Source organism: Rana temporaria, chromosome 3 (genome assembly GCF_905171775.1).
Source record: "Rana temporaria chromosome 3, aRanTem1.1, whole genome shotgun sequence".
Lineage (NCBI taxonomy): Eukaryota > Metazoa > Chordata > Amphibia > Anura > Ranidae > Rana > Rana temporaria.
The window spans coordinates 455,563,529-455,588,799 of NC_053491.1; the positions used below are offsets into that span (position 1 = coordinate 455,563,529).

Genomic DNA, 25,271 nt, shown 5'->3' on the forward strand with positions numbered 1-25,271 from the left:
CCATACAGTTGTACCTCGGAAACATTACCGCAAGTCACTAATATTGCATCTTGTTAACGCCGCCACACAATGTGTCCCCTTGAAGTGGAAGTCTTCCTCTGCCCCTACGTTGCAGGACTGGCACCTCAGGGTGAATAGAACTGAAGACATGGAACAACTAATCCATCATGATAAGTTTCGAGAAACATGGGCATGTTGGATCCACTACAAGGAATCTTGCGCCTTGGTGGACTCGACTCTCCCCGCGGCTGCGTCCATGACCAAGCCCTCTGGGCAGTGATTTCGCTGACCCATACACAGCTGGTCTCAACTTCTCCCCTCTGATATTCCCCCCCCCCCCCCCCCCCCGGGTATGGATGTTTTGTTTTGTTTTTTTTTCTTTCTTTCCCTCTCTCTCTCTTCCCCCCCCCCCCGACTACTCTCCACCTCACGATGCTGGTGCCTCGTACACTGGGGCCTCGCCTCGTCCACAGATAGCTCCCTCTGGGGTGGGCGGTGAGGGAGGGCCCTAGATAGGTTCGACACCACCTTGATAGCTTAATATGCTCTTCTACCCGAGGTGTATCAATGTTGCCCGAACAATCACTTACATGCTGTTACAAACTGTTTTGTTTTTTGTACTATTTCTGTACTGTTTTGACGCTGGACTCAATCAATCTGCTCTTGCCTGTATGTACTTACTCTGGTTCCTTTGTATTGTGTCACTGGTTGCACCCAGTACTGGAAACGATTGTATGTCGTGTTAAATTCTTAATAAAATTGTTTTAAAAAAAAAAAAAACTACCTATACAGGCATATAAAAACTCAATAATATGCCATATGGTCAACGAGGCTAAAGCATGTATAGCGAAAATATGGAAAAGCTCTTGCCCTCCAACAATCGCTGAATGGCTCAACAGGGTGAGAAACGTGGGGGTTTTAGAGGACCTGGTACTAACGGCACAAAACAGAAAAGAGCAATATAATAAAACTTGGGCAATAGGGAACATATTTGTTCAATCAGAAGTAGGGAAGAGATTATTGGGAAACACAGTTGGGGAATAGGTCCCCCTGAGAAATTAGAAAAATAGAGGAGAGCAACAATCATGGACCCCTATGGGGGCAGGGGAATGGGAGGGAGGAGAGTATGAGGTAGGGTGGAGACTATAACGTAGTGGGTTTTTTTTTTTGTTTGTTTTTTGCTGGGAGGGGATGAGGGTGGGATTCTAAAAATGTTAAAAGAGGTAGATAGAAATAAAAGACAAGGATAACTAGAAGAAAGAGAGGTATAATATGATGTTCTCTTTTCCGTAGTAGGATATATAGAAGAATATATGGACAGTTAAAAATAGATTTAAAGAATGCAATGGGATGAGAAATGTACCATGTTTTGAAATACAATGGAACCTATAATTGTATTGATAGATGTACTTTGTCCTTGAAATAGACATAAATAAAGAATATTAAAAAAAAAAAAAAAAAAACGAACTTGCAGAGAAAAACCTTAGTCCGTTCCGCCCCCTTGCTGTGAGTGACAGATTATTTACATATCTCATGCACTAGACTGGAGGCATTATTTTTTTAATTACCGTATTTATCGGCGTATACCGCACACTTTTTTGCCCTGAAAATCAGGGCAAAATCGTGGGTGCGCGGTATACGCCGATACCCGCTTTCCCGCGACGAGTTTGAATACTGCGCCGACATATACCGAGCGCAGTACACTCGGGTATAGTCGGGCAGTCTCGGCTCCTTCCGCGCTCACGTCCTGGACATACAGGACATCAGTGCAAGAGTTGCCGAGCCTGCCCGACAATACACGAGTGTACTGCGCTCTGTATATGTCGGCGCAGTATTCAAACTCGGCGCGGGAAACGAGCGGGGAGGACGTGAGGACGCCGCAGAAGGATGCCGGACCCGACGACGAGGACACCCGAAGCCGCAGACGGACGCCGGACCCAACGAAGAGGACACCCGAAGCCGCAGACGGACGCCGGACCCGACGAGGCCGCCGATGGACGGCGCGCAAGACACCAAAACTGTAAGTACAAAAAAAACTTTTTTTCCACAGGATTCGGGGCAACATTAGGGGTGCGCGGTATACGCGGGAGCGCGTTATACCGCGATAAATACGGTACCACCCCCCACTCCTTTTCTGAAGTTATGTGATTACTTTTCTGGATTTGGACTGGATGTTAGTGATCATAGCAGAATTTAGTGTAAGGAATACATAGGAAAAAATGCATGTTGACAAGGGGAGTGTAGAGGAGGGCGGGGAGTCTACTGACATAACGACTCCACCCACCTAGCTCCAGACAACAGATCCACCCACAGAATCTGCAGTTTTTCAGTTCTTATACCAGACAGAGGGGAGACATGTGACAGGTAAGGATACATGCAGGAGGCATCTATATCCTTATAGATCAGCACTATGGCAGTAGTTTAGAACGGATGAGAGTGGCTTTACATCCAAAAGTCCCACCCAAAAAACACCCATTATATCCTGGATATAGAAGCATTGTAAATATGTTTATTACCTATGATCATCAGCTCTAACAAGTGCCCATAAAATGGTATTTTTCTGAAGTTCCTCAGTCAGGAAAATACCACATTATTGCCACTAGATGGAGCTGATGATCATAGGAAATAAACCTACACGGCAAAATACAAGGATTAATTGAGATGGCTGTGTGAATGCTTGAGACATTTTTTTTTCTAAATAGAGTTTGTACTTTGCCATCGATTCATTTTGTGCAAAATCAATTGATTTCAGAGAAATTATTCTGCTTGGTCTTGGCGGGAAACTCTGATCATTGGAAAGTAGCCAGATTATTATGATCATTAAAGGGGTTGTAAAGACAAAAATATTTTCCTCTTAAATTAAAGTCTGAGGGCCAGATTCACAGAAAAAGTACGCCGGAGTATCTGCTGATACTCCGGCGTACTTTCAAATTTGCAGCGTCGTATCTTTATTTGTAATTAAAAAAAAAAAAAAATTGGCTTTTGGCTAAGATCCGACAGGCGTACGCCTTCGGTCGTAGGTGTAATTCTCCGGCGGCCGCTGGGTGGAGTTTGCGTCGTTTTCCAGCGTCGGGTATGCAAATTAGCTGTTTACGGTGATCCACGAAGGTACGCGCGTTCGTCGCATTCTCTTACGTTGGTTTTTCGCCTCGTAAAGTTAAGAGTGCTATTTAGATGGTGTAAAATGACACCATCCATGTTAAAGTATGGCCGTCGTTCCCGCGTCAAATCAAATTTTTTTTTTTTTTTGCGTAAGACGTCCGGGAATACGAAAGTACGTTACGCACGTCGCCGTTCAAAAAACACGTCGGGGCGCCGTAATTTCACGCAAAGCACGGCAGGAAATTTCCGAACGGAGCATGCGCAGAACGTTCGGCGCGGGAGCGCGCCTAATTTAAATGGTACACGCCCCATTTGAATTAGGAGGGGTTGCACCGGACGGCTTTACGCTACGCCGCCGCAAGTTTACACGCAAGTGCTTTGTGAAACAAGCACTTACGCTGAAAACTTGCGGCGGTGTAACGTAAAGGGGATAAGTTACGCCGCTGTGCGGCTACGTGAATCTGGCCCTGACAGTAGCTGATAAAGTAAAAAGTAATGTTTTGCATTATAACTAGTTTGATACCTGTTGAAATCGAGCTGTTTTATTCACGTCTGTCACTCCTGAATCGTAATTCCTACTGATTTCCTGGTTTGCGGTGCGCATTCATTCTTGCTACATTACGGCCTAATGGGAACTACAGTTCCCATTAGGCTTAGCCTCCATGCCTGTGAGGGATAAGAGAGCATCTTCACACAGGGCTGTAGTCATAGGGAGGGGGTGAGCACATTCTGCTTTCCACCATGCAAAACGGCTCAGGTGCTGGTGGAAAGCAAGAAGAGGAGTGACAGGAAATTGCATTTTCAAACCTGGATTACTGTATTTTGGAGGTCAAAAGGAAAAACGAGGCAAGTGATATTTAAATGCTCTAGCTTACAGCAATCAATTGATCTAATAAAAAACGAACCTTTAGTGTTCCTTTAAGTGTGTGGCCCCTTGAACAATCTTTTTTGATTTTCTGATCATATTTTTCTCCTGGACAGTAAATTGATCAGCAGTTCAATTGGTTATTAAATTGTTCCACGTATGGCCCCTATAAGACAGCTGTATAGCCTAAAGATTAACTCCACTTTTGTTGAGGAAAAAAAAAAACATTCAATGTACATTGCAAGGATTTTTACAAACTTTGGCCCAGATTCAGGTAGCAATTGCGTCTGCGTAACCATAGTTGCGCAGCGCAATTGCTTACTTGCGCCGGCGTTACGAATGCTCCTGATTCAGGAACCTCGTTACGCCGACTGCAGTCTAAGAAATGACTGGCATAAGGCTCCTTATGCCGTCATATCTTAGGCTGCATTCTTACGCAGGCCGCTAGGTGGCGTTCCCGTTGTGGTCAGCGTATAGTATGCAAATTGCATACTAACGCCGATTCACAACCCTATGCGAGCCCTGCGTACGCAGTTTACGTCGTTTGCGTACGTCGGTTTTTGCGTAAGGCTGCCCCTGCTATTAGCAGGGGCAGCCAATGCTATGTATACCCGTCGTTCCCGCGTCGCAAATTTAAAATTTAACGTCGTTTGCGTAAGTGAATCGTGAATGGCGCTGGACGCCATTCACGTTCACTTTGAAGCAAATGACGTCCTTGCGACGTCATTTGCCGCAATGCACGTCGGGAAAGTTTCCCGACGGAGCATGCGCACTACGTTCGGCGCGGGAACGCGCCTAATTTAAATGATCCACGCCCCCTACGGGATCATTTAAATTACGCGCCCTTACGCCGGGCATTTTTGAGGAGCGCCCACGCAAATTACGTGGCTACTGCTCCGTGAATGAAGCGTAGCGCAAATAATTTGCGGGGGCGCAGGGCAAAAACGGGACGCTGCGCCTCCGTAAGAAGTGCGCAGCGGTACCTGAATCTGCCCCTTTGTTGCAGATTCCTACTCTTAGTTATTTAGAAGAAATAGTTGTTTGTCTGTGTCCACAGTGAAAAGCAATGTGAATGGGATTGACTTTCAGGGAACGCCCAAAATGTGACTTGTATCTTTGTGCAGACTTCTTGGAAAATAAGTGAGCCAATCACACAAGCAGCAAAAAAGCATTTCTGGGGGCGCTCTATACACCATCTGTCAATTATGTCACAATTGTATATGTACTTTCAATTTTTTTTTCATCCAATATTTATTCCCCATGAAAATAGAATTACTCTTTAACCAATTAAGCCCCGGACCATTTGGCTGGCCAAAGACCAGAGGACTTTTTTTGCGATTCGGCACTGCGTCGCTTTAACTGGCAATTGTGCGGTCGTGTGACGTTGTACCCAAACAAAATTGACGTCCTTTTTTCCCCACAAATAGAGCTTTCTTTTGGTGGTATTTGATCCCCTCTGCGGTTTTTAGTTTTTGCACTATAAACAAAAATAGAGCGACAATTGTGAAAATAATTTAATTTTGTTTACTTTTTGCTATAATAAATATCCCCAAAAATATCTATAAAAAAATAAAAATTTCCTCAGTTTAGGCCGATACGTATTCTTCTACATATTGTTGGTAAAAAATCAAAATAAGTGTATATTGATTGGTTTGCGCAAAAGTTATAGGGCCAGATTCAGGTACCTGCGCCGCGGCGTAACGTATCCCGTTTACGTTACACCGCAGCAAGTTTTCAGCGTAAGTGCTTGATTCACAAAGCACTTGCCTGTAAACTTACGGCGGTGTAACGTAAAGGCGTCCGGCGCAAGCCCGCCTAATTCAAATGGGGCGTGTACCATTTAAATTAGGCACGCTCCCGCGCCGGACGTACTGCGCATGCTCCGTTTTGAAATTCCCGCAGTGCTTTGCGCGAAGTGACATCATTTTTTTGAACGGCGAGGTGCGTAACGTACTTTCGTATTCCCGGACGTCTTACGCAAGAAAAAAAAAATTGAAATTCGACGCGGGAACGACGGCCATACTTTAACATGGCTCGTCTAAAGTTAAAGCGGAGTTCCGGCCACAATTTCACTTTTTAAATATAAATACCCCTGTAATACACAAGCTTAATGTATTCTAGTAAAGTTAGTCTGTAAACTAAGGTCCGTTTTGTTAGGTTGTTACAGCATTTAGACACTTTATAAAATAGAAATTGACTGGGGCCATCTTAAGTGTGGGCATCATGAAGCCAGACTGTATGACTTCCTGAATTTCAGCCTTGCAGACCTCACACATGCTCAGTGCTGCACAAGCAGTGTCAGATCAGGTTTCAGCACCTGTGCTGTCCAAGTCACATGATTCTTTGAGACTGGGGAGTGCACAGACTCCTGGAAAGTTACACCCACTACATTCCCAGGAGTCTGTGCGGTGTAGGTTAGGAAGCATTAAGCACCTAGGTGCAGGAAGTGGGAAGATTAACTATTCTGCCTAGCAACAACACTTTGAAGGCATCTAAAAAAAAAAAAAAAAAATTCGTAAAGGACTAATGACATTTTTTTAAAACTACTGATGTAATGTTATATTTATGGGTGGAACTCCACTTTAAGCCATGTAAAAGCATGCTTAACTTTGCGACGGGAAAAAATTAATAGCGACGACGTAACGAACGCCAAAACCTTCATGGATCGCCGTAAAAGCTCATTTGCATACCCGACGCTGGAAAACGACGCGAACTCCACCCAGCGGCGGCCGAAGTATTGCAGCCTAAGATCCGAAGGCGTACGAAGCCGTAAGCCTGTCGGATCTTAGCCAAAAGCCGTCGTATCTTGTTTGTGAATCACAAATTAAGATACGACGCAGCAAATTTGAAAATACGCCGGAGTATCGTCAGATACTCCGGCGTATCTCTTCTGTGAATCTGGCCCATAGCGTCTACAAAATAGGGGATAGTTTTATGGCATTTTTATTATTATTATTATTATTATTTTTACTAGTAATGGCAGCAATCTGCTATTTTTATCGTGACTGCTACTTTATGGAGGACACATCGGACACTTTTGACACATTTTTGGGACCATTGTCATTTTTACAGCTATAAAAATGCACTGATTATTGTGAAAATGACACTGGCAGTGAAGGGTTAAGCGTGTCCTAGAGAGTGATTCTAACTATTAGGGGGCGTAGCTGCGAGTGACACATCACTGATCGCTGCTCCCGATGATAGGGAACAGACGATCAGTGACAGTGGGCCATATTCTGAGAGAAGTTACGATGGAGTATCTCAGGATACTCCATCGTATCTCTCTTTTTTGGCCCGTGTATCTATGCGACTGATTCTTAGAACCATTTTCGCATAGATACACTTAAGATCCGCCATCTGTAAGTCACTTACACTGTCGGATCTTAAATGTAATTACGCCGCCCGCCGCTAGATGGCGTTTACGTGAAGGTCTCATTTGTTTATGCAAATGAGCCTGCTACGCCGATTCCCAAACGATTTTGCGTCGCGTACCCGTCGCTAACGTCGTTTGCGTAAGCGGAAACTTACTCCTGCTATATAAGGAGTAAGTTTCCGCATGTCCCACGTAGGCCATGTTACGGATAGCGTCGGGTCCGCGTCGTGTTTTTCCGTCGGCTACGTCGTTTCCCTAAGTCGTTCTTGAATACGACTTTACGTCAATGACGCACACGTCGGCGTCATTGACGTTTTCCGCCGAGAACTGGAGCATGCGCACTGGGCTTTTTTAAGCCCGGCGCATGTGCAGTTACTTAGAATCGGGGGCGCGCTTAATTTGAATAGAAGCCGCCCCCTTGAAGATACGCGTGGCTACGCCGGGCCATTTACACTCCGCCGCCCCAAACTACGGAGCAAGTGTTTGGGGAATACAGCACTTGCTCCTGTAGGTTGGGGCGGCGGAGTGTAAATGCCTTACGCGCCGCCCGCGGACATTTACAGAGAATATGGGCCAGTGTCATTAGGCAGAACGTGGAGATGCTTGTTTACACTTGCCTCTCCCCGTTCTGCAGCTCTGTGAGCCGATCGTGGCACACCGGCAAACATCCTGCGGGCACAGTCATGGAGCTCACCGCCGGCGGCGCGCGCTCGCATCGCGGGAATTTTAAAGCAACGGAAATATATGTTACTCTGCCCAGCCATGCCATTCTGCTGAAGTATATGTGCAGGAGCCGGCCGTTAACCGGTTTAGGGAGACTGACAGAAACAAGAGCTAGGAAAGACGCTTATTGCTGATTGATAGAAGTCATTGTATTTGTGCTTGAAAAGTGGTTGTTCTTTTTAGCCTGACTCTTCTTTAACAAAACCAACATTTCTATCATTGTAGATAATGGCACCACTGCGTCTTTAAATGTAGACCTGAGATTCACCAACATGGAATTTGATGAAAATCTGAAAGATACCACATCTGAGGAATATAAGGAGTTTGAAAAGGACTTCAAGCGTAATGTAAGTAGATTACAGCCTGCACTTAAAGAGAACTTATCTTTAGAAACCACATTGAATAGATAGTGAGCACATAAGCATGACCAAATATAATTGGATTTTTAAAGTGTATCTAAGCCAAAAAGAAAAAAAAATATTATACATTACTTGTCAAAAGTATTGGGGAGCCTGCCTTTGCACGCACATGAATTTTAATGTTAGCCCAATCTTCGTCTGTAGGGTTCAATATTGAGTTGGCCCACCCATTGCAGCTATAACAACTCTTCTGGGAAGGCTGTCCACAAGGTTTAGGAGTGTCTCTATGGAAATGTTGGATCATTCTTCCAGAAGTGCATTTGTGAGGTCAGCCACAGATGTTGGACGAGAAGGTTTGCTTGCATTCTCTGCTCTATTCTATCCGGTTGAGGTCAGGACTTTGTGCAGGCCAGTCAAGTTCCTTCACCCCGAACTCGCTCATCCATGTCTTTATGGACCTTGCTTTGTGCACTGGTGTGCAGTCATGTTGAAACGGGAAGGGGCCATCCCCAAACTATTCCCACAAAGTTGGGAGCATGAAATTGCCCAAAATGTCTTGGTATTCTGAGGTCTAATGCCGCGTACACACGGGCAAACATGTACGATGAAAGCGGTCCGCCGGACCGTTTTCACCGTACATGTCTGCCCGGGGATTTCTGTACGATGGCTGTACTAACCATCGTACAGAAATCCGCGTGTAAACAATACGCTGGGCGTGTCCGCGCTGTCGCCGCGACGATGACGCGGCGACGTGGGCGGCCCTGCCAGTTAAATGCTTCCACGCATGCGTCAAAGTCATTCGACGCATGCGAGGGATGGCGGGCGCTCGGACATGTACGGTAGGTCTGTACAGACGACCGAACATGTCCGAGCGGACAGGATTCCAGCGGGCTGTTTTAAGACAAGTCCAGGAATATTTGCCCGCTGGGAAAAGGCCCGGCGGGCAAATGTTTGCTGGAATCCTGCACGCTCTGGCCTACACACGACCGAACATGTCTGCTGAAACTGGTCCGCAGGACCAGTTTCAGCAGACATGTTCGGTCGTCTGTACGGGGCCTTAAGAGTTCCCTTCACTGGAACTAAGGGGCCAACCCAAACCCCTAAAAAACAACCCCACACCATAATCCCCCCTCCAACAAATGATTTGGACCAGAGCACACAGCAAGGTCCATAAAGATATGGATGAGCGAGTTTGGTGTGGAGGAACTTGACTGGCCTGCACAGTCCTAATCTCAACCCATTAGAACACCTTTGGGAGAAATTAGAGCAGAGACTGCAAGCCAGGCCTTCTCGTCCAACATCAGTGCCTGACCTCACAAATGCTCTTTTGGAAGAATGGTCAAACATTCTCATAGACACACTCCTAAACCTTGTGGACAGCCTTCCCTGAAGATTTGAAGCGGTTATAGCTGCAATGGATGGGCCAACTCAATACTGAACGCTACAGACTAAGACTGGGATGTCATTAAAGTTCATATGCAGGTAAAGGCAGGCGTCCCAATACTTTTGACAATATAGTATACAGTATGTAGCGCCCCCTTCTTTCAGTACGGGCACTACACTAAAGTTAGTGGGGAATGGGAGAGTTAATTTTTGCTCCCATTCACAATTTGTTAAATTTGGGCTGCTGTCATTCCAGAACTGTCCTATGGGTCAGTCTGCGTTCCAGGGGTGCGATCCCACCCCTGGGCGACAGTTGGCGCTAAAGAGGTTCACTTTTCCCCAGCAGCCAATTAGAGGAGTTCTTCCCTCGCTGGGCATGCTGGAGAGGGGTATATCTGTGGCAGACCCTGTTGATTTTCTCGCGGGGTCTGAGTTCCAGGTGCAGCATCCACCTTTAGGGTGCGCGCATCCATGGACCCCGCCACCATGGCCTACCTGGCTGGAGTTGCGCACCATGTGGAGCTCCATCCTGATGATGAAAGGGGCCCCAGCGGCTTGCTGGGTCCTGAACTTTACTAGGAAGATCCTAGGCTGAAGGCTGCGCGGTGGGGGATTGGCTCAGGGAGAACCCAGAGAGAGGTTGTCCAGGAGTCCTGAACGAACCATCAGGTGTCTGGTTACCGTGATACTGACAGGTACAGTGCAGCTGTCTACCGGTGACTCTTAGGCCTCGTACAGACGAGCGGATATCCGATGAAAACGGTCCGCCGGACCGTTTCCATCGGATATGTCCGCTGGCGGATTTTGATCTGATGGCTGTACACACCATCAGATCAAAATCCCAGCGGAAAACATCCGCGGTGACATGGCTGCGCCATCGCCGCGACGATGACGCGGCGACGTGCGTGACCCTGGAAGGTAAATACTTCCACACATGCGTCGAATCATTACGACGCATGCGAGGGATGGGGATCGGGCGGACTTATCCGGTGAGTCTGTACAGACGACCGGATAAGTCCGAGGGACAGGATTCCAGCGGATAGATTTCTTAGCATGCAAAGAAATTTTTATCCGCTGGAAATCCGTCGGCTGGATTTTTATCCGCTGGGAAATGTCCGCTCGGGCCTACACACGACCGGATCTGTCCGCTGGAACTGATCCGCGGATAAATCCCAGCGGATAGATCCGGTCGTGTGTACGGGCCTAACTGAATTTACTGGGAGGATTCGCTCAATCCAACCATCGCTCATTAAGTTTCTAAGCCTGTGGCAGAGGCCTGTTTCCTCCCAGCGATCTACAAGTGACACCTCGGCTGCCAGGCTTGTGGCGGAGGTCTGTCCGGGGGCACTTTTACCACTCTGGCTGGAGTGGCGACGAACTGATTTCACTGTTACTGAGAGCAGGATTGCTCTCTTCATATCTAAGGCCTGATACTTCCGTTCTTCTTATGCTTCATCAACCTTTCCTATCCTACCTCATGTTGATGTTGGCCGTGTTGGGCCTTGGAATAAAGCATTCAAGAAAATCCATTTGATGACTGGACATTCGCTCACAGTTTTGGCTCACTACTATCACTCCTAGACACACTACAGGGTAACTTAATACACCAATCCCAAAACAATCAGCGGCTCCTTCGGGGGTAGCGCTACAAGTATATTATGGCTTGCCAGTCCTTAGATGTGGAGGCCACATTACTTTGCTTTTTTGAGCTATTTCCCTTTGTTTTACCTGATTCTGCCAGTAACAGACTTCCTTTGCTAGAGTAACAATGCTCACTCACCTTACTGTATCAGGACAACAGAAACAAGACAACAGACACCACCCCTTTATGTTCCATAACATAGAAAGGTGGGGTTCTGGGGTTCTCAAGTCCTCAAATAGAGCTGGGAACAATAGTAATTCAGCACAGACAAGGAGCACAGGAAGTTATCAGCTCACTAAATTACTGGAAGGATCAACAGGTATTTTAAAGTTATCAAGCAGATGTAACAAAACACTTTAAATGTTATATTTAACAGGCCAAAAGAAAGCAAATAATAGAAGTTCAATGTTGGGGTTTACAATACATACCCTTTAACCACTTGCTTACTGGGCTCTTATTCCCCCCTTCCTGCCCAGGCCAATTTTCAACTTTCAGACTTTGACTGACAAGTACTTTAATTTCTGCATTGCTTTGATAAAAATAACCCATATCAGTGTATATTATTTGGTCTGTGTGAAAATTATAGAATCCTTTCACACGGGCTGTCTGATCAGGTCCACCTGTCAGTTTTTCAAGTGGACCTGAGCGGACCCTCCGGTCTCTTCTATGCAACGGCGCTGCTGACTCCATCCGTTTCGACCCTATTCACCAAAAACAGACTTATGGTGGCCCTGTTCCCCATTCATCTGGTGGCTCAGGTTGGATGGCATTGACTGGAAACAAACAGGCGGTCCGTTTCCATCTGATTGCCCCATAGAGCAGAGTGGGCTGTGTCCGTGTCCACTCTGCATAGCAATTATTGAAAATTGATCACACCTGATGTACTGATGGCCCTAACATGTCAGAACTGTATAAATACCCCCCACCCCCCAAGTTACCCCTTTTGGAAAGTAGACATTCCAAAGTATTTAGTAGGAGGCATGAGTATTTGAAGTTTTACTTTTTTTGACTACCAATGTGGCCAAACATTTCAACAGGTGCCACAATGGGGACAAAACAGCTATGTGGGTCCAAGTTATTGAAAAAGTCAGGGTGTCCAGACTGGGGGGGATGCGTTCCAGTCCCTGTGTCGGAGGGAGGTATTCTGGATTTTTCAATTCCAGACTTGCATTCCGCTCGGGTTCAATTTCGAGTGGGATGTCCTGACAACGTTGTTATGAATGTTTTTTAATATGGTGTGGTGAAGGTTTGAATTCTCCTTTTTGATAAATTAAAATTTTTGTATCAATACATTTTGATTTGTGCACATGCTGCGTTGTGTTTTCCATTAGGAGCCCCTCCAGCTTGACTCTTTGTACCTGGGTCACCACCCTTTTAGCATTTAGAGGAAAAAGAAGCCTCAGATGCACTTCTCATTGGTCAGCACGACCACGTGGATATGCTGACCAATTAACACTTGATATTGAAAGCGTTACAATGGCTACTCACTCCGAGGCTGTGTATTGTGGTGTACATTGGCAGCACCGGGCATCACAGCCACTATGTGCCGCAGGGTCCAGAGAGGTATAAAAGCAAAAAATACAAGTGTGCTACTATCATAGCATCAAAGCCATAGTTGACCAATGTGCATAGTGAATGGAATGCATCAAAAAAGGATTGGTGGAAATAAATAAAAATATGAATACAAATAAAAAAGTCTCTGTGTGACAGATAACCACAAGTGTTGTAAAAACAGTAGGTGCAACAAGTCCTATCGCAAAGCAGCTGATTTTCAAAAATCTTATACTCTTGAGCGTAGTGACGTCAAATGCTAGGCTCCGCCCGACGCGGCGTTTCGTCCAAACGGGCTTCATCGGGGAAAGGAGGCGTTTGGACGAAACACCGCGTCAGGCGGAGCCTAGCATTTGACGTCACTATGCTCATCAGCTGTTCGGATTGCATCGCAGCCATCAGCTGTTACACACGCTGACATCCTATCTTTTGATTCATGAGGATCCGTGTGTGCAGGGTGAATATGTTTTACCATCTGTCAGTGTCATACTGAAGAAAATAAAATCCTTTATTAAACCTACTGCACCATGAAGTCCTTTATCCTCTCCTTCTAATCCCACTCATTGTTTGAGCACAAAGAATTCGTTTGAGCACACGGAACGGCATATCTTCCAATCCTGAAGGTCCAAGAAGGGAGCTGAGACACAGCATTGGAGTACTTCCTGGGATCCACGGAATTACAGCCCTCTGAGTGCCCAATAACCCCTTGAGGGTACAACGTTCTGGTAAGCGGCCATCCTATATCTTTTTGGATTTAAATTACCTGCCTGCTGATATCGCCATAGGAACAAGTGTTTATGAAGAGTATAAGATTTTTGAAAATCAGCTGCTTTGCGATAGGACTTATTGCACCAACTGTTTTTACAACACTTGTGGTTATTTGTCACACAGAGACTTTTTTATTTGTATTCATATTTTTATTTATTTCCACCAATCCTTTTTTGATGCATTCCATTCACTATGCACATTGGTCAACTATGGCTTTGATGCTATGATAGTAGCGCACTTGTATTTTTTGCTTTTATATGTCTTCTGGAGCCCTATATTTTTGAGTGCAGCACTTCACTTTTTATTTTTTATCACTATTTATATTCAACACTATTCAATTGTACTTTTTGGGAGTAGCGCGGATTGATCTGTGCCTTTATTATTCGGGTCCAGAGAGGTAAGCAGGTTTTTTGGATTTAGTCCACCTTTGCATTTTTCGTGAACTTACCCTTTAAAGGTCCCATTTAGGCTCATTATTTTGTAAGTATTAAAACTTGCAAGGGATGTTGGTACCTCCCAATGGGGCATATTCCCCTCCTAAATGCCAAACTTTGTTGCCTATATTGCAGATTGTTTTCTTATGTTTGCTTTTATTTATCTATTTATTTTATTCATTTTTTTGACAGATGAACATCGTCTATGCGACCGTTGCTGGGTTTGAAGATGTAAAAATACTGTCTATAAGGTATGAAGAAAATTGTAAGCCTTTTTCTGATGAATGGAGATTTATGTAATTTTTAAACAATGATTTCACCAATATATACGGTATGTTTAAAAAAAAAATATGAAAAAATTGTGAATAATAATATGTTTGTGTCGTCCCTGGCAGCAAAGGAAGCATTATTGTGCTTCATGAGGTCATTGTGAGATTCCAATATATGCCCGGTGAGAATATAGCTTACCAGTTTAACGAAGCACATCAAGATGTAGCAAAAAACCTGGTAGAACTGAGAAAAAATTGCAGCGCAAACCGTAAGTAATATAACTGCTAGTGCTGGTCCAAGACTAGTTTGGCTTTTTTGGGTTTCATGCACATGGGCCCATTTGCCCAGGCAACGTAATAACGCGGCATATTTCTGTTTACCGGGATGTCCTGTAGCCAAGGGCCGGACTGGGCATAAAAAACAGCCCTGGAATAAATTTCATAGCAGCCCCAGTGGCGTAGCGTGGGTTGTCAGTGCCCAAGGCAAGTCATTTGCACCCCTTACCCGCGGACATTTAGCACTCCGATTCCCTTACACTTGTACAGTATTAAACCCCTTATGGTACCTCTAAGGCCCCTTTCACACTGAGGCGGGTGGTGCAGTGGAGGTATAGCGCCACTATTTTTAGCGGCGCTATACCGTCGGAATTGCGGCGGTATTCGGCCGCTAGCGTTGTGGTTTTAACCCCAGCTAGCGGCCAAAAAAGGGTTAATATTGCCCGAAATGCGCCTCTGCAGAGGCGCATTGCCGGTGGTATAGCCGCGGTTTCCCATTGCTTTCAATGGAAAGGAGCGGTGGAGGAGCAGTAAACACACCGCTCCTCTCACCGATCCAAAGATACTGATAGCAGGACTTTTGGAGCGGTCCTGCTAGCGCACCGCTCCAGTGTGAAAGCCCTCTGTGCTTTTACACTGGAGAGACAGCAGCCGCTGTTTAGGGTCGGTTTGCATGCGCAATAGCGCCTGCAAACATCCCCAGTGTGAAAGGGGTCTTAGGATGTACCATTCTTTCTCTATGTTCTCCTCTTTCCCTTTTATCTCTATCTAAAGGGGGCTGAATACAAATGCACACCACACTTATCAGATATTTATTTGTAAGAAAAATTGAAAAACATTTATCATTTTCCTTCCACTTCACAATTATGTGCCACTTTGTGTTGGTCACCTTTAGAAATAAATAAATAAAATAAATTTACGCTTTTGGTTGTAACATGACAAATGTGGAAAATGTAAAGGGTTATGAATACTTTTTAAAGGGCACTGTAGCTGCGTATAGCAGCCTTCACCCATTCATGTTTATGCGTGGCTATATGCAACACTAGGACATCCTAAACACCAAAAATAATGCATTGAATGGGAAAATGCTCCTTAGTGTTAAGTCCAGGTTCACACTGAGCTGCGTGAATGAAGCCGTGCGAGTTCAGCTGAACTTGTACGATTTCACTCCCACATGTCAGTCCCGATTTCATTTTCATAGACATCTGTGCAGGTTTCTGCACAGATGTCAATGTAAATCGCAGCCTGAAATCGCAAAAAGTAGTACAAAAACGACTTTTTGAAATCGGTGCAGCGCCGCAGATGCGGCATCGTACCGATTAGGACAGTGCCATTTCTGGCAAATGCCGTCGATTTGACATGCGTTTTAACATGCCAAATCGCATGTCAAAACGCTCCAGTGTGAAACGGGGCTAAAGCTGAATTACAATCACAGCTAAATGACATACAGCTGCATCCTATAAAATTAGAATATAATCATAAAGTTAATTTATTTCAGTAATTCAATTCAAAAAGAGAAACTCATATACATTACACACAGAGTTATATATTTCAAGCATTTATTTCCTTTATTTTAATGATTATGGCTTACAGCTAGTGAAAACCCAAAATTCAGTATCTCCTAAAATCTGAATATTGCATAAGACCAGTTAAAAAAAAAAGGATTTTTAATACAGAAGTGTTGGCTTACTGAAAAGTATGTCCATGTACAGTATAGTAAGCACTCAATACTTAGACGGGTTGACTTTTGCATGAATTACTGCATCAATGTGGCGTGGCATGGAGGCGATCAGCCTATGGCACTGCTGAGGTGTTATGGAAGCCCAGTTTGCTTTGATATCGGCCTTCAGCTTGTCTGTATTGTTGGGTCTGATGTCTCATCTTCCTTTTGACAAAACCCCACAGATTCTCTATGGGGTTTAGGTCAGGTGAGTTTGCTGACCAATCAAGAACAGTGATACCGGGCCATATTCTGAGTAAAGTTACGATGGAGTATCTCAGGATACTCCATCGTATCTCTCTTTTTTGGCCAGGGTATCTATGTGAGTGATTCTTAGAATCATTTTCGCATAGATACACTGAAGATCCGACATGTGTAAGTCACTTACACTGTCGGATCTTAAATGCAAATACTCCGCCGGCCGCTAGGTGGCGTTTACGTACAGGTCTCATGTGTTTATGCCTGATACGCCGATTCCCGAACAAATTTGTGTCGCGTAACCGTCGCTTACGACGTTTGCGTAGGCGTAAGGTTACCCCTGCTATATGAGGGGTAACCTTACGCCAGTCCCACATAGACCATGTTAAGTATGGCGTCGGGTCCGCGTCGTGTTTTCCCGTCGGGTACGTCGTTTTACTAAGTCGTTCTTGAATACGACTTTACGTCAATGACGCACACGTCGGCGTCATTGACGTTTTACACCGAGAACTGGAGCATGCGCACTAGGCTATTTTAAGCCCGGCGCATGCGCAGTTCGTTAGAATCGGGGGCGCGCTTAATTTAAATACAAGCCGCCCCCTTGGATTTACGAGGGGATACGCCGGGCCAAATACACTACGCCGCCCCAAACTACGGAGCAAGTGTTTGGGGAATACAGCACTTGCTCCTGTAGGTTGGGGCGGCGTAGTGTAAATGGCTTACGCGCCGCCCGCCTACAATGTACCAGAATGTGGCCCACCATGATCATTAAACCAGGTATTGGTACTTTTGGCAGTGTGGGCAGGTGCCAAGTCCTGCTGGAAAGTGAAATCAGCATCTCCATAAAGCTTGTCAGCAGAAGGAAGCATGAATCGCTCTAGAATTTCCTGTTAGAGGACTGCGCTGACTTTGGACTAAAACACAGTGGACCAACACCAGATGACATGGCTCCCTCATCATGGACTGTGGAAAATGTTGCATTTCATTTGGAAATCAAGGTCCCAGAGTCTGGAGAAGAAGTGGAGAGGCACATAATCTTTGTTGCATGAGGTCCAGTTTGAAGTTTCAACAGTCAGTGATGATTTGGGGAAGCATGTCATCTGCTTGTATTGGTCCACTGTGTCTCCCCTGCCCCCACTGGTTGGGGGAAATGACAGTCAAACCTGAAAATGATGAAATGCAGGACACTTTTGGATTCTTAAAGAGGAAGTAAACCCTCTGAAGCACATCTTTAAAAAAAAAACCTGCAAGAGAAAAGCATAATGAGCTAGTATACATAGCATACTAGCTCATTATGAATTATTTACATGAGATCGAAGCCCCGAAGCAACTCTTGTTCCTCACCTCCGCCATTGATACCTGAGTTACCTCCGGGTATCGTGGCTCTGGCGCTGTGATTGGCCGGAGCTGTGATGTCACTCCCGCGCATGCGCGTGGGAGCCGTCAGTGACGGCACAATCGCCCTCACTAACAGCACGCTCAGTGCACCTGCGCCATTGTCTATGGCGCCCATGCGCTGTAGACATCGGTGCATCCTTTACAGCAAATATCTCCTAAACCGTGTAGGTTTAGGAGATATTTGTTGCACCTACAGGTAAGCCTTAAGCCTCGTACACACGGTCGGACTTCAAACAAACTTTTCCTTGGATTTTTGTCCGAAGGGAGTTGGCCGTGAACGCCCATAGCATACACACGATCGGACTTTTTCAGCAACAAACAAGAACGTAGTGATGTTTCAACGTACTGACGAGAGTTCAAAAGAGGAAGTTAAACTCTCCGGCGTCACCATTTGGGCTCCTTCTGCTAATCAAGAGTTAGTAGAGGTTTCGTCTGGGTGGATTCGCGATTTTCAATTTTGTGCAATTTTGTTCATTTCTGAACGGCCATTCGTCAAGCAGACATGTTGAGCAATCCAACATGCTGTTTAGATTAACAAAAAACAAAAAATTCCAGAAAAACGCATTTCAAAAAAGTTATACATTGATTTACATTGTAACCACTTCAGCCCCGGAAGGATTTGCCCCCTTCCTGACCAGGCCATTTTTTTGCGATACAGCACTGCCTCACTTTAACTGACAATTGAGCAGTCGTGCGAAACTGTACCCAAACAACATTGACATGGTTTTTAAAATGTAAATTACACTGTGGAGCGATCAGGGGGTTAAATGTGTTCCCTAGATGTGTTTCTTACTGTGGGGGGATGGTAGTGACTAGAGGAGGAGACATATCACTGCTCTTACTTAGAAGGAGCAGATGATCTGTCTCTCCTCTCCTGACAGAATAGGGATTTGTGTGTTTACACACAAAAATCCCCATTTTGGATTTTGTGCCCATGACCGCTGGCCACACGCATGGGGTCCCCCGCCGTGCAGCAGGTCACACGCGCGCCTGCTATAGCTGTTTAAAGGGCCGACGTACAGCTACGGTGATTTACGGGAGAGAGCCGACCTGCTACAGTATAATGGCAGCGGCTAGTGGTTAATGAGTGAAATAAGTATTTGATCCCTTCGCAAAACATGACTTGGTACTTGGTGGCAAAACCCTTGTTGGCAATCAGAGGTCAGACGTTTCTTGTAGTTGGCTACCAGGTTTGCAAACATCTCAGGAGGGATTTTGTCCCACTTCTCTTTGCAGATCCTCACCAAGTCATTAAGGTTTCAAGGGTGACTCAAACCTTTAGCTCCCTCTGCAGCTGCTGTAACAGTTGGAGGTGTAAGGCCTCTTTCACACGAAGGGTCCGATCAGGTACACCAGTTTTTCCGGTTGACCTGATGGTCCATTCACCCCTATGTACCTGCGGGTGTAAATTAACTTGCGTCTGTTTATAACCGCCTACCTCTAAGACGATCCCGTCAACTCAAAAAAAAGGGAAGGGGATCCATCCTTCTCCGTCTAGGCTGACTCGGTTGGAGGTAGTCGGGTGTAAATGGACAGCAGAGTCTGTTTACTCCCGGACACCCATAAAGCAGAGAGGCTGTGTCCATGTCCGTTGTGCATAAACTAAGCGGACACAAACCTGTCATCCACCCGTTCTGCTCTGATCAGTAAGGGATCAGCGGAGGGATCTCCTACTGATCAAAACGGAGCCCGCCCCATGTGAAAGTAGCCTATGAGCCGACACTGATGCCGTCATCTAACATATGTCAGAGGCAGCAAAGAGGTTAAACCTCATTTGTCACATAGTTGCCCAATCAGACAGTGCATCCAGGCCAGCTTGCAAATCAAAGACCACTTGTAGGAAATGTACTCCATTACATAGCTTTGTGTCTTCTGCCAACACAGAAATGGCGTTTAATACCAAAGTTGATGTCATGATCTTATGTTTTCCTGTCTTATAGCCGGGATGTGTATTGCCGACGACTTCAGTGTGATGGTTGCAAAGGAACCGATATCTGTTGAAGGTAGGTGAAATGTGTATGTGATTTTTCATTGACTTGTCTTTGGACATTCCAAATACGACGACGCGTTCTATCTCTTGTCTCATCAGAGCAATGCAGGCAAAAGGTTGCCGACGATTTTAAAGATTTTTTCAGTGCAGAATTTGAAGATGGGAATCTTATCTGTGTGTCTCACTGTGGTAAACAATCTCCTCGCTTTAAGGACTGTCATAAAGGATTCTGTCAGATCGAGAAATGGACGGGGCCCCGCTGCTTGTGAGTATTCTTTGATCTAATTCACTTTAATATCCATTTATAGGTACACTTAGACCAAATACCATATTTGCCAGTGTATAAGGCAACTGGGCGTATAAAACGACCCATTTATTTCCCAGCTAAAAGGTTGGTTTTGGGATATACTCACTTTATAAGACAACCCCCTTCCGACTAGTCTGTCTAGATCTAGAAGCTGACAGGAACAGGCTTTATTTAGCTTTTTTCAAATCTCACTGTGCCCATTGAATGCCTCACCTCACTGTGCCATTGCATGCCTCACCTCACTGTGCCATTGCATGCCTCACCTCACTGTGCCATTGCATGCCTCACCTCACTGTGCCATTGCATGCCTCACCTCACTGTGCCCATTGCATGCCTCACCTCACTGTGCCATTGCAGCTTCACCTCACTGTGCCATTGCATGCCTCACCTCACTGTACCATTGCATGCCTCACCTCACTGTGCCATTGCATGCCTCACCTCACTGTGCTCATTGCATGCCTCACCTCACTGTGCTCATTGCATGCCTCACCTCACTGTGCCCATTGCATGCCTCACCTCACTGTGCCCATTGCATGCCTCACCTCACTGTGCCCATTGCATGCCTCACCTCACTGTGCCCATTGCATGCCTCACCTCACTGTGACATTACATGCCTCACCTCACTGTGCCCATTTCCATACCTTTTTCCTGACATGCAGAGGCCGAGGACGAGAGGAGGTCTGTGATAGGCAGAACACTGAACACAGGCTCTGCTGGGAAACTGAGTGTTCCACCTATCACGGAACAGGATGAGGAGGAGGTGCGGCTTTTGAACAATGGATGCCCGCAGTCTGACTCCGCATATAATTCTGGCGTATAAGACAACCCCCAATTTTTGGGGGATATTTTTAAGTATAAAGGTTGTTTTAAACACTGGAAAATACGGTAATGGATTTCTTTGTTTATGTATCATGTAAGACAATGCATACTGTTCTGCTTCAAATTCTGCTTTATGCATTGAAATGCCTCCTTAGACCCAGCCTGTCCAGACAATATGGTCACCTACTGACTTGGCGCCATCCATGGGAAGCTTAATGGGTAACTCCACTTTTGTGGAAAAAATAGCAAATAAAGAAAAAAAATTATAGCGTATATAATTGCGACACAAAAGTCATATTGTAATTGAATGTTATTAAAAATGACCTTTCCTTTTCAATCTGTAGCTCTGTAATTTTCTGTGAAATGCAGTATGGCCACCTGGAGAAGTTCTGTACACAAAATGTGTACAGAACGCCCCCCAGATATGTAATTCTCTGTTTGTGTGATTGACTTACTGATTTTCCCAGAACTCTGCACTAAGATACAAGTCAGATTTCCGGCATCCCCTGCAACAAGAATGTAATTTTTGGTAAGATACTCCCAATAGGAAATCACATCTAAAGAGATACAGGCCTTGCAATTTTCCTCATTAGTGCCTTGCAAGTGGAGCAGCTGGTTGATAATTATGAAACCTCTCCCATTAGACCCACTTATGCACATGGACACAGACAAACACAAAGCGATTTTTTCAGAATAACAAAAGGTAGGAATCTGGAACAACGTTTGTCAAAACCCTTGCAATGTACATATATTGTGGGTAATTAGTGCAGTGCTAATGATCAGCAATATGTAAAACACACACTGACAATGACACACTGTGAATGGTGAAAAATAAAACCAAAATGTGAGTATGTAAACTAATAATAAAGTTCACAGAAGTGGGTAGGCTTCAAAAAGTAATGTGAAACAAAGTCTATATAAGAAAAACACAGTGAAGAAGATTTCTTCCCATTAAGTTGCTCAGAGTAGAGAGGGAAACAAGTTGTCTGCAGTCACTCTCAAAATCTTCAAAGCATAGATAGGTTAGATACTCTTACCGAATGGGGTCATACAGCATTGGGTCATACAGGCTTGAGATCCCAGATGGTCTGGATCAATGTTAAATGGGTCCTTGTGGTCCCCAGAGGCTTGGATCAATCCTGGATGGAAGCGGTGGTCCAGCAGGGTGAAATAAGGGGTTTGCGCTTTTCCACCAACAAATGAATGGCTGGGTGGTTCCAAACGAACACCAACAAATGAAAGGAACAAGAAAGAATTGCTCCCAATGGTGCAGGTCAAACCAGGTTTGGTTTATTTATAAAAAATGTCATACATGAATGATGGGTAAAATAGTGATCACAATAAACGTAAGTTAAAAGCAATGTGGGGTGCAATAATGCTCTCCCTACGTGTTTCGACTTGAACGGTCTTCAACTGGGGCATATTACATAGATCACCCAGAGGGGAATGTTTTTTTCTCAACAAAAGTGGAGTTACACTTTAACCACTTCCCGACCGCCGCATGTAAATGTACGTCCACAGAATGGCACGTACAGGCAAATGGGCGTACATGTACGTCCTTGCCTTCTAGCGGGTGGGGGGTCCGATCGGGACCGCCCCCCCCCCCGCTACATGCGGCGGTCGGATTCCCGCGGGGAGCGATCCGGGACGACGGCGCTGTTATTCGTTTATAGCCGCTCCGTCGCGATCGCTCCCCGGAGCTGAAGAACGGGGAGAGCCGTGTGTAAACACGGCTTCCCCGTGCTTCACTGTGGCGGCGTATCGATCGAGTGATCCCATATATAGGGAGACTCGATCGATGATGTCAGTCCTACAGCCACACCCCCCTACAGTTGTAAACACACACTAAGTGAACACTAACTCCTACAGCGCCCCCTGTGGTTAACTCCCAAACTGCAACTGTCATTTTCACAATAAACAATGCAATTTAAATGCATTTTTTGCTGTGAAAATGACAATGGTCCCAAAAATGTGTCAAAATTGTCCGAAGTGTCCGCCATAATGTCGCAGTTACGAAAAAAATCGCTGATCGCCGCCATTAGTAGTAAAAAAATTTTTTTTTATAAAAATGCAATAAAACTATCCCCTATTTTGTAAACGCTATAAATGTTGCGCAAACCAATCGATAAATGCCTATTGTGATTTTTTTTTTACCAAAAATAGGTAGAAGAATACGTATCGGCCTAAACTGAGGAAAAAAAAAATGTTATATATGTTTTTGGGGATATTTATTATAGCAAAAAGTAAAAAATATTGATTTTTTTTCAAAATTGTCGCTCTATTTTTGTTTATAGCGCAAAAAATAAAAACTGCAGAGGTGATCAAATACCACCAAAAGAAAGCTCTATTTGTGGGGAAAAAAGGACGCCAATTTTGTTTGGGAGCCATGTCGCACGACCGCGCAATTGTCTGTTAAAGCGACGCAGTGCTGAATCGCAAAACCTGGCCTGGGCATTTAGCTGCCTAAAGGTCCGGGGCTTAAGTGGTTAACCAGTTGCCGCCCGCCCCCTGTAGCAGTCTTACTGCTACAGGGCGGCAGTTGTGCGCCAGATCATGTATATTTCAGTAATCCGACGCTTCCGGGTAGGGGGCGCAAATGCGCACTGCCGGTGACTCGCTTTTACTGTGATTACACACATCAGAAGCCAATCTGGGGATGCTGGGTACTCAATGTCTTCCAACACCATCCAATTGTTGGACAAAGAGACAGAATTGAGCATTGCATAGTTAGCTCGCAGGCGTTGTAACCATCTCTTTACCTCCCCAAATTTGGCCCTGCGCCTCTGCACTTCTGTCGAAAAATCAGGGTAGAAGGACACCCTTGCGCCATTGAACTGTATGTTGCGCCGCTCTCTGGCCAGTCTCTGGATGATTTCCTTATCTTTAAACTTAAGGAATTTAGCAAGCATGGTGCGTGGTGGTTTACCCGGGGGGGGGAGGTCAAGGTGGTACTCTATGCGCACTCTCAACTGAGTAAAAGGGTGTAAAAGCATCTTTGCCAAAAACCTCCTGCAGCCAATTTTCCACAAACGCAGTGGGATCTCTGCCTTCCGTTTTTTTCTGGGAGACCTACTATACGGACATGCTCAAACGGTTCTCAATGTCTTCATTCCGGAGCTCATTGGCCGTTGACAGCCGGAGCTGTTCTGGCTGTGACTTGTAGTTTCCTAATAAGGGGGGCCATTCTATCTTCCACATCACTAACACGGCTCTCCACTGCTGTGGTACGCTCCCTAATCTTTTGGAAGTCATGGCGGATCAATCCCACCTCCTCTTTCAATCCCCCAAAATCTTCCTGTAAAGTTTGCTCAGTAGCTGTACATGCATTAACTGCCCTGAGAATCTGTGCCAGCATGGGTTGCTCATCGCCATCCTCCTCCTCTCCTGCAGGCAGTTCTGGTGTAATCTGGGCTGAGGCCTGCTGTGAGGCCTGTGCAGAGGAAGCCCCAGACTGTAGTGTGTTAAAAATGTCCAGTCCAGCGTAGCATCCAACACCTCGTCCGAGGGTCGATCCGCCACATTATTCATCTTTTGTGCATAATACACCATATCTTTAGGGACCTCCTTCCCCTGGGCTTTAGGTGTCTTAGGTGGGTTCTTACCCGCATCCTTCTTATCTCCTCATGCTCGCCAGGCTGCCGCAGCGCCATTTTGCAAGTCCTGCAGCTCGTCTCCTTTGAGCTGTTTTCGGGTCATCATGCCGGTAATCGAGCAGGCGGAGGGATCGGAACGTGCCCTGGATGATTCTGTACCCAAAGGTGGTGTCTGGTGCCGAATTCAGGCAGTGTATCGGCCGGGAGAAGGATCGCTGCAGTATACTATCAGGGAGCTCTGTGAGACACGTCCGCTCACATGCCGCTCTCGGCCACGCCCCCACCTTAATACCTACCTTAAATCACATTGCTATTTGCCTAGCATACTTGTTTGTAGCCTAAATACTAAAATTTGCACCTAAAAATTAATTTAGTAACTTTTGTGAAATGCCAGTAAAAACGTGGCTGCGCCAGTAAATTTCGGGTGTCGTGCCAGTAAACTTCAATCTGGTAGGTTGGCAACACTGCTACCAGGTGACACCCAGAGGTAGTAAAATTACA

The 25,271-nt window shown here is 45.5% G+C and overlaps 1 protein-coding gene across 1 annotated transcript in view; it reads left to right on the forward strand.

The window, feature by feature from the left end:
• LOC120930571 (mucin-3B-like) overlaps positions 1–25,271 on the forward strand; it is a 64,689-nt gene that overhangs the window by 34,714 nt on the left and 4,704 nt on the right. Inside the window, exons 5-9 of the mRNA XM_040341746.1 lie at positions 8,289–8,410; positions 14,393–14,451; positions 14,596–14,738; positions 20,002–20,064; positions 20,151–20,316. Coding sequence (XP_040197680.1) covers positions 8,289–8,410; positions 14,393–14,451; positions 14,596–14,738; positions 20,002–20,064; positions 20,151–20,316 — 553 coding nt within the window. The remainder of the gene's footprint in view (positions 1–8,288; positions 8,411–14,392; positions 14,452–14,595; positions 14,739–20,001; positions 20,065–20,150; positions 20,317–25,271) is intronic.